The 10,697-nt window shown below is 29.0% G+C and overlaps 1 protein-coding gene across 1 annotated transcript; it reads left to right on the top strand.

Moving 5' to 3' along the window:
- The first annotated feature begins 7 nt into the window (after window positions 1–7).
- Window positions 8–7,960, top strand: LOC129972687 (60S ribosomal protein L27a-like). Its single transcript, XM_056086908.1, has 5 exons — window positions 8–79; window positions 3,699–3,762; window positions 5,750–5,825; window positions 7,184–7,358; window positions 7,794–7,960. Exons 1-5 carry the CDS (start codon window positions 77–79, stop codon window positions 7,920–7,922), a joined length of 447 nt encoding a protein of 148 aa, XP_055942883.1. The 5' UTR covers window positions 8–76; the 3' UTR covers window positions 7,923–7,960.
- The last annotated feature ends 2,737 nt before the right edge of the window (window positions 7,961–10,697 follow it).

The following is a 10,697-nucleotide window of genomic DNA, read 5'->3' on the forward strand; positions in this document are numbered from 1 at the left end:
TCAACTCATATCATCAGTTGTTGACATTTTTTTTTGTAGAAACTTTCCATTTCGCGTTTCGTCCACGTCCGGAAAAATGGTAAGTTTTAAATCTTAATTAATCCGAATTTTTATATAAGCTATACTTCGTTTCTTGTTTGATATTTAAAAAAATATGTCATAAGATTCAAGAATTAACAATATCAATACAATTTTTTTTATTAATCATAAATCTTAGAAAACTGAGATTAAGCCTTGCTCACATTGCTGTACTTATGTGAAGTCTTTATGTATTTCCCTGTCATCCTGGAAATTTCTGCAGAGATTTTTTATATAATAGAAAGTTTATTAGTGGGGAGAAGAGCTATTTAATTTCTTAAAATATTTTTTAAGGCTTTGATTTGTAACAGTGGTTTTGGAATGAAAGTAACACGGGAGATATTTAGTCAGCTTGTAATAGTGGAATTATTTTTCGCGAGCAGATGTGTTGGAAAGTAGTTAAGACATGATTTAATTTACAAATAAATGGTAATTAATATTCTGATTTTCAAATGGCTAACATCGAATATTGTTAAAATATTCTGGTACTTCAAGATTACCTTGCTTGAAATAAAATATTGGGTGTCGGTCAGATTATTTACTGTTAAGTAGCCAGTTGAAATGAAGAAAATGTAAGTATAATCTTTGAAAGACTTGTAGAAATTTCCATATTAATTGTAACTATAAAATAGAATTACACAGGTGGCATTATGTTTTATAGAGTGTAAGAAGTTCTTTAATTTTCATGAGTAATGCGGTATGCATATACACTCGCTAGAAAATTTGTGTACGAACGCACCGTGAACATTCAAGACAGAATAATAGTGAAGTATTATTAGCGAACATTTTAATTTGTTTATAGTACGTCTTGAACAATTCATTAAATTTCGATTACGATTTCAGAAGTACAACACATTGTGTAATTTTAATTATTATTACTTTAAAACAAAGTTAAAGTTATCAGATAAAGTTTGGGTACAGATGAAAAAAAATGGTTGAAAAATAGCTTCCATGGGCTGTCAAGTAAACTTTATCTGGTTGGATAACTTTTATTTATAAGAACCTCTGTCAGTCAATTAAATAGATTGGACTAGCCTAGTGGTTTCCTCAGATAAAATATTATTCCATTTCAATCATAATCACTTTTCAGCTTATCTTTTAATGTTATGTTGCCAAATCTTAAGTTCCGATAAGTCCCAAAAATGTTCGGTGGAACGATTATGAAAGTATATGCGACAGATTTTTGATATTGTATGATAATCGGAGCTTTGCATTGTGTTTTGGGTCATTGTCTTGTTGAAACCAAAAGTCATGGCTAAGTTTCAAATCTTATGTTCTCTGTTTGAAATAGTCTTTTAATATATTCAGATATATCATACTCTAATGTGGATTCAATTAAAGTTAATCGACCTACTCCACTTGCTTTCATGCACCCACAAATCATTGTGCCACTTCTACTGTATTTAATTGTAGGCTCAAGATTTTTCTTCTCAAAAGCCATGCTTTGTTTTGTTCATACCAATTTATGCTCTTTGATTGCAAAGATACAAAACTTCCTTTGATCAGTGAATATTACTTTTCCCCAAAACTCAGAATGTTTTATTTATATACTCATTGTCAAAATTTAATTGTTTTTGCTTATTGCCAGATGAAATGTGCATTTTTGTACAAACTTGCATCTATGATAGTCAGCCTTTTTCAGTATTTTAGGCATAGTGTATTCGTGAAGAGATTTTTTAAAATCTTTTTCTAATATTAATTACTATTTAAGATTCAGTTATCTTTGGATTTAAACATAGATTTCAGGATGTATCTTTTTTCATAAAGTTAGCTTATATGGGTGGTCCACCATGTAGCTTTGAAATAACAGGTTTCAATGACGTTTAATTATTGATCGCTTTCTGGATAGAAGAATGAGTTCTTACAACTGCCTTGCCAATTGCCCAAAGAGTGTTACCTTAAGCACACATTAGTATCTGAGGAATTATATATTACATTGAAAAATCGCACGGCAGAAAGGCATACCGAAATAGAAAATGTCTTATGATATTTACATAATTCTAATGATTTTAAAAATAAAAAGAAGAAAAGAAAATAACCAATTCAAATCTGATTAAGTTAGAGTAAAGTTTCTTAACATTTTTTTCCCCACAATCCTATCCACATTCAAAATTAGGTTCAATTATCGAAGATTATGATGTCACTATTGTCGATAGTGAAAAGGAATTGTCTCTTGAACAAAAATTAGAATTAGCGATAAATAAAAAAAATTTCAACGAACCAAAATACAATACAGAATCAACTATATCTAGAAATCGATTTATTTGAAGATGAGGGATTTAGAGGTAAATACTTGGAAAAAGTATATCGTGTATTGCTAACAGTACTACCAACTAGCGTAGATGTCGAAAGAGCGTTTTCGACAGCTGATAATTTTTATACAAAATTACTTTTCAGGCTTAATGACAGTACAATTGATGCATTATGTTTTTTTAGATCACATTTCAAAAATTTGTAATAGTACCACAAACTGAATAGTGATATTTACACTTTTTTTGTGATTTAAATAAATAAGATGTTTCTTTACTTTTTTGTGATATTTACACTCACTAACAAGATTGGCAAATGAAACAAAGAAACACCTGTGTTTTCTTTCTTTTTCCAAAATTTCTAATACCGGTATTAAATTTAAAAAATACTGAATACCGGTATTGAAATTTTGTTCCGGTATTGAAATCCCTATTCACAACATAAACTTTCATACATCTTCCAAATCGCATTTTAGTTACATGCAAAATATCTTACATACTTAACTTACTATTGGAAAAACAAATTCTTTTTTATACTTCTGCAAATATCATGCACATTCACATCTTTTTTTTTTTTTTTTTTTTTTTTTTTTGACATCTCCATTCAAATTAACACTCGTTCATTCGTATAATCGCATTTGCTCATTACATTTAGAACATTCATAATTCGAAGCCATTAATCCTTCCTTCATACTCCATTCAATCAATTCTTTCTTACCTTTCGCATTCAACAAAGTAAAACATTCGAAGGTATTCTCACTCACACATGCAGCCATACTTCCAGCCCGGTGCCCAACGACAAAATTACCAAATTCGAAATGCCGCCAAAAAAATGGCAAAATAAGGACATACCAGAAATATTTAGATATCAAAGTAGTGTTACCAAGATGACGCAATTATCTCCAACCAAAATAATTCACGCCAAGTGTGTGGGCTCTCCTAGGATCTTACTCCTTGCTAAATTATGAAAAACATTTAAGAACAGGTTACGTGACTTTTCAGTCTTGCTAAATTTATACAAGCACAAAAATTGTTTCAGATATTTATCATTATGGCTTGAAAATTTTTATTTATTGTAATATTTTTGTTTAATAAATATTTCAAAAATTTTGCTGATAAATTAGCAGCAAAAATAAATGATGCATGATTGAATATATTAAATCAACAAGTAAAATATATTCATTTTCATATCTTGCTATTTTCAGTGGGTTTACTTACAAAAATTAATTGGAATCTGTGAAAAACAATTTTACCTTTTCTTTTAATTTTGAATTTAAATTAACATTCTAGAATTAATAAAACTATTCATACAGTGAATTGATTATTCAGTATTCGAAGGTTTTCTTCAAATATTTTCATTTTTCTTTTCAGTCAACACACAAAAAGAAGACCAGAAAGTTGAGAGGACATGTAAGTCATGGACATGGACGAATAGGTAATGACAAAGAGTTTGATTAGAATTTGAGTTTTTATTAAGGTTCTTAATTTTGAATTAATCTTGTATAATTAATATTTTATTCATTATTTACTGTTTGTAACATATAGTAAACTAATTGTCCCATTATAAGCCAGTGTATCATTTCATGACTTAAAAAAGATATTTTTAATACAGTTAAGATAGTCAAAAATATTCAATTTTTTTATTTTATTAGAATTGTAAATTGTCTTCAAATTACTCGTCTTGTCGCAAATTTGTATTCTTGTTTAATTTATTTGATACAAATTCATTTTTTTTTTCGGCTAGTCAACCTCAAAGAAATTACAGAAAAGACAGTGGATGGAGAGGTCTAAAATTGTGCACTTTTATAGAATAGTAATAGTTAAATTTTTAGTCAGTTTTAGATTATTCAACTTAATTGATTGGAGTACATTATTTAAAATATTAATGTTTCTAACTGTAAAATAATCCATGTAAAAATTTAAAAAATCATTGTTCATCAGAGCATTTATTGATTCAGGTTACATAAAATATAAATATTTACTTCATATAAACAATTGAGTTAACAGATATATTTATTACTTACGACTTACAGATTATCTGTTTGATCTTGATTAGAGTAGAAATTTTATATATATTAAAATCATGCTTATCAAATAAAATTAGTTTATTGAATTGTGAAAAGGATATAAACTTTATTCCATTTAAAAAATAACATTTCTTTTCATACAGATGTATGTTGAAAGTGATACTTTTCTGTGTTTAATTTGCAGTACTAGTTAACTTATATATTAATTTGAGCTTTTGTCAATGTGATGGCAACACATTAATATGAGCTAATTTTTACACATGTCTGCATGGCATGCTCATGCAGGTCAAAATTTTTATTTTTTGTAAAATAAATTGTTGGAAAATATAGTTAAAACATTGGTATCGTTTAAAAAAAAAATTTGGAGCTTTTAAGATGATGTAAAAAAAACAGAATTTATTGTGGATAAGGTACTTGTCCCTTGCAAATAGTCACCACTGGGTATTCATTCAAAATATTTTAATTAAAAAAATTTCACATATGACTCCTTAACTCCATGTTATCAAAGTATCTTACAACCCACAATTGAACTTTTTCTCAGCAAAACTTGTAAGAAACAAATATTCACTCTTTATTATGACTAAAAACTAACCAGCTTGATAGTTGGAGAGTACTCATTTTGCTCGGTATTAATCTTTTATGTATAATTTGATATGACACTCTTAAGTGTTTTTCATCTTCGTCTTCTAAAAGAATTGCAGGTTAACAAACATAAGCTTTGAGGTTTCTAGATTTATTTTCAAATATGCGAATTTTTTAGGATTTTTACAGATTTTGCCATGAAATTGAAGAGAGTCACACAATTAAATATTTGCATACTGTTTAACTTTACATTTTTTAATGTCATTGTGAGAATGTAAAGTGTTTTAAATTATGCTTATTTTAGAATGGCATAAAAATTATTTTTGTGTGATATTTTCAGTTATATTAAATGAAAAAATTTTAATTGAAATTTCAAAAAAGTTTATGTATTTTTATGTTCCAAAGTACATGTATGTGATAGGTCTTAAATCTTATTAATAGGTTGCCAACAAATTCATATTTAGTTTTAATATAAGTAGAAAATCTGTTTTATTCTGTTATGCCTTTTACTAACCAATTATGCGAGTTTTACTTATTATTCTAAGCATAATATTGTAATTACTACTTATTTATAAAAGACAACTGGAATTGTAAACAATTGATAGCCAACCTCCATTGAAAGTTAACACATGATCTATACAGATTAATTTGTTAAAATGCTGACTTGTAATTTAATTCTAAATTGCATGATCTGTATTTTATTTAAAGTATAATATAGGAAATATTTAAGGAATCCTTTAGTTATTTTTAGAGTGGCACTATGCTTTTAAAAGTTTATTTTTTATCCTTTTTGTTAATGGTCATAATTTTCAGGCAAACATCGTAAGCATCCTGGTGGTCGTGGTAATGCTGGTGGTATGCATCATCATAGAATCAACTTTGATAAATAGTAAGTTTTTATGAGTTTTGCAATTTAAACCATTGGCTTGGTTGTGTATTAAAATCTGGCTTATTTGTTTTCATATTTTTAATTTACATAGAATATTTGGTTATGATCCACTAAATATTTTTATAAGGACCTTATCTTACACAATTTAATTTTTTAGAATATTTTTGATTCATTTTTCATATATACATTTTTTTTTCATTTAATTAATATTTTTATTTTTTTATGTCGGTATATCTTCAAAGCAACCGTCATCAAATATGGCCCTGAATCATTATAAGTCCTATTGTTTTCTAATTTATTTTATAAGATGAAGTAAACAAAAAAGTCCATCTATTGTAATAGTGCTTCAAAAGCCAAAGTAATTTTTTTGTGCTTAAAAACAAAATGAAGTTGTTCTCTCCATATTCGAAACTGGCCATGAATCATTTTTTATCCTAGGTTTCAGCTACACATTCAAAAACATTCAGGGCAGGGCTTGATCGAACTGTTCATTTTGGGACCGAGTTCATATAGATTAGAGATTCATATAGAATTCTTAAAATAGGAGATTTTGAATTTAAATTCTAAATATGAAATTTGAATTTCAGAAAATTGTTATTAAGATATAAGTTATCTCCAACAGTTGAGGAATTTCTGTAGTTTTTTCAGAAATTATAGGGAAACTATGGAATTATGGATATATAGTAAAAAAGTACCTTTTTCCCAAATTCTCATTTAGAGCATTGCTGGCAGTAGTGAAAGAATTTTAAGCATGATTTTAAAAAGGAATGAAAACAAAAATGCTGGAGTAGCTCCTTATTACAAAAATGTTTATGGAAGTTCATTATGTTAAACCGAGCAATATTGACTTTTAAAAAAGTAAAAGTACTTGCTATTTAATGAAAAAATTGTAAATGTTTAATAAACAATATTTGTTTAACAAAATCATGTGAAAGTAAAATTTTCACTTATTTAGTCAATAATAAAAGTCTTGTTAGATAATTTTGAGTATTTTATTTTAATGAAAATTCTATGGAAATACTTATTTTGCAATAATTTGTTGATGCCTCTTATATGTAATGTCTGCAAGAAATGCTACTGATGACTGAGTAACCAACATTGGAGAGTATCTTATTATGATTTTTTTTAATTTGATGTTAAGAAGGGTCTTTAAAAAAAAATATTGCAACATTTATAAAAAGAAATCTTATTTACCTTTTAATTGTGTATGATTTATATTTATATTAAACTATCCCTAGACATTTAAAAAAATCCAGTTTGAGAATAATTGGCGATATTCTACCTTAAAATTCGAAACATTCTGACTCATAATTGTTGTAAATGAAGGTGAGTAATGCTTCTTTTTTAAAATCTTTTAGCCATCCAGGTTATTTTGGTAAAGTAGGTATGAGGAATTTCCATCTTAAAAAGAACCAAAAGTACATGCCAATCATTAACATAGATAAATTGTGGTCTCTGGTTTCTGAAAAGACAAGGGAGCAGTACAAAAACCATCCTGAGGGAAAAGCCCCAGTCATTGATGTTGTTAATGCTGTAAGTAGTTTGACTCATTTATTATAAATTTTTGGATATGAGCATTTTTTCATATGTTATTTATATTTTGTCTGTTGGAAATGATTCTTTCTCTGACACCTTGATGTAATTTTATCTTCCTTTAAAAAAAGCATCTAATAAATGCTCATCCGTTTTGCTATATAATGCTTCTTTTATTTATCCCTTAATGTAAAGCTGTCTGTTTTTTAATGAGTTAAGAGCTGTATTCATTTTAAATTTGTGGATTTCATTTTATTGATTTTAAAGGAAAAACATAATACCATGAAAGATTGCTCTATCTTATTTGTGATTATTCCTATATTTCTTTCTGTGTATATTAATAAAGGTGATAAATATATTTTTTCTGGTATTTAAAGTGTCCCCCCCCCCTACCTCTTCACGAGTATTTAAAATGTTATCTATTGTTTATTTCAGGGTTACTACAAGGTCTTAGGTAAAGGAAGACTGCCCAGACAACCTGTTATTGTGAAAGCTAGGTTTTTCAGCAGAGAAGCTGAAGCAAAGATCAAGTCTGTAGGAGGCGCATGCATTCTAACAGCATAGTGTTGATGTAAAAAAAATAAAAAGAAAAAAAGACTAAATGTTGAGTTTGCTTATTTTACATTTTGTAAAGACTATAGTTGTTGATTGATACATTCCAACTTGTAAGTGATTTCTCAGAGGGATTCTAAAAATTAGAATTTTATTTTTAATTTATTAGAAATGTCTGTTGTATTCACTTATCATCAAGTAAACTGAATATTGCCCATTCCAATTACACTGTATTTAAATAGAAAATTCTTAAAATACATTAAACCTATATCAATTTAATTTGCATCACACAATTTAATGCATTATAATATTCAAGACAGGAATTCAGTCAACTCTGGGTGGGTTTACAAACTTGCACAGACAAATCAGGGAAGGGTTTTCACGAGTCGAATGGTATTGGTAAAATAAGAAATGAAATTTGCATATAATAAGCGAGAATTTAGGAAACATGAAATCTACAGTTGTAACAGAAAAGAAAAAATATAGTGTGTTCGACAGGTTGGCCGGTAACTTTTAGACTTCATGCATAAATACATTGGTTTATTTAAATTCTAGTTTTTCATTACTGGCATATTTTCCCAATTGTGAAGTTAAAAGGGACCAAACAAGTAGATTGGTGAACTCTAGATTCATTTCTCTTAGGTGATTAAAATAAACTTGTTTGGTATCCTGCAATTTTATTAACTGCAATTGCTGACTTGGCGAATTCAGAATAACTTCCATGCAAATTTTATTTAATTCGATTTATTCAGCTTATATGACTTGCAATTTTACTCAAAGTGCACGTGGGGGGTTCTACTGTTGCTGCTAAATGTATATCTCGGTGTAGTTTTTATTATGGATGATAGGTATATAATGGCATAATCAATTATGAGCAATATTTGGGTTATCCCTTATCTATTTCTGAATAGTACATGTTTGAATTAATATTATAATTTTGAGTTCACTTTATTTTATCTTGCATTATTATTATACTGCATTTAAAAGTATGTGAGATTTATGAGGTTTTTTTTTTTTTTTTGTATGTGTATCACAAGCAGCCTAGTTGAAAGGGCTTTTAAATTTATTTCGGCAAAGGAATTGTAAGCAAGTTTGAATTCTGACATTAATAATTATTGCAAAGACGAGTGTATGAAGGACATTCTTGGTATGTATTGAAAGTAATGGGAAAAGGTGCCAAAAATTATAAAGAAAATTGTTAATTATCTGTATAAGGCGAATGATCTTGGTTTTCTTGGACCTAATTTAATGCAGATGTATTAATTCATAGAGAGCAGAAGTCTGCAAATCCTCGAAGAATTAAATAATAGATTACTTTTAAAGACTGAAATAATTAGCGCACCAACTTATGTTTGACCTCCATGTGTTGATATTTTGTTTATAACTCAGAACAATGCAATGCTTACAATAGACACAGAAAATTGATGGCTTGAAAATCCATTGCCAACGAAAGGGGATGGAGCAGGGCAGAATTGAAAGATTAAACCAGGTCATCAGTTTGGGTGGCAAGTTAGGCCTTCCATCATAAGACTTAATATGTCTTCATTGCTTGCGAAAAACACAATAGTATGTCTGATCAGGAGGGGAAAAAACTGGCAAATGTTGAAAGAACAGACCTATTCTACCCTTCATTGAATGCCTGGTTAAAGAAAACCAGAAAGATTCTTCCTTGGGAAGAAAACTGAACTATCTGAAAAATGTACCGTTCTGAAATTTAGATAATAAATGCACTTAAAGAAAGCGAAGTTGCAAAAATACTCATCTTAAAATAAGAAGATTGCAAGAGCCTGATAGTTTTAGGTCCATAAGTTTGCTTTCCTGTCTCAGCAAAAGATGTAATACTGTGTATGAAGAGTCACCTTAACTATTGAGAACCATCACATTCCTTATCAATTTTGATTTAGGAAAAACATCTCGAAACAATAATTGAGAATTAAAACGATTCTAGAATAAATGGACAAAAGCTAGATGTTTTTTCCATGGCTATATCCAGAAACAAAAGCCATATTTCTGGATATAGCCAAAGCGGTTAGCAGGGTGTGGATAGACGATTTATTACATACGGACATCAAAATGCGCATCTCTGGTAGAATTGTGACTCATGCCTACATATCTACGTCGAGTAGGAAGTAATCTCTCCTCGTATGGAGCAATTGAGGCTTAGTACAACGTCCAAGATTGGACCGATAATGTTCAATGTACACATTAATATTTCCAGCCCCAAGAGATGCTAGATTCACATGTCTTCGCTGATGACACCGCCGTCATGAACATCAATAGGATTGAATGAGTATCTAAAAAACCTGGATAGATGGCTGATTAAGTGCAAGATTGAGGTGAACATTGACAAGTGCCAACCTGTCTACTTTTCGAAAAGGTGAAATATACCTTGAAGCACTAAAACAAAATACCTAAGACCAAATGGTGATTTACAAAGATCTTATTGAAACGAATAATTAAAAGCAAAGTTAAGGTTTGGAAAACAACATTATATCCTATATTGAGAAGAAAGTCCAAACTCTTGCTGCCCATTATTAACCAGCTATGAGCTATACCTCACTATTAAGTGGGACGGCTGCAAAACTGGTCTCACAAAACAGGATAGAGACAGCAGACATACTGTAGCTCATCATAAATTAGCTAATCCTCAAAGAATTAAAAATATGTTCAATAACATTAAAAATCCAGCAGGAAACACTGGTATAATAAATAATCACATCAGCACTGCAATTAAAACAATTTCCCACGTATGATGTCAGACACCTTACCCATTAAAAAGAGCCTTAG

Source organism: Argiope bruennichi, chromosome 6 (genome assembly GCF_947563725.1).
Source record: "Argiope bruennichi chromosome 6, qqArgBrue1.1, whole genome shotgun sequence".
Taxonomy (NCBI): Eukaryota; Metazoa; Arthropoda; class Arachnida; order Araneae; family Araneidae; genus Argiope; species Argiope bruennichi.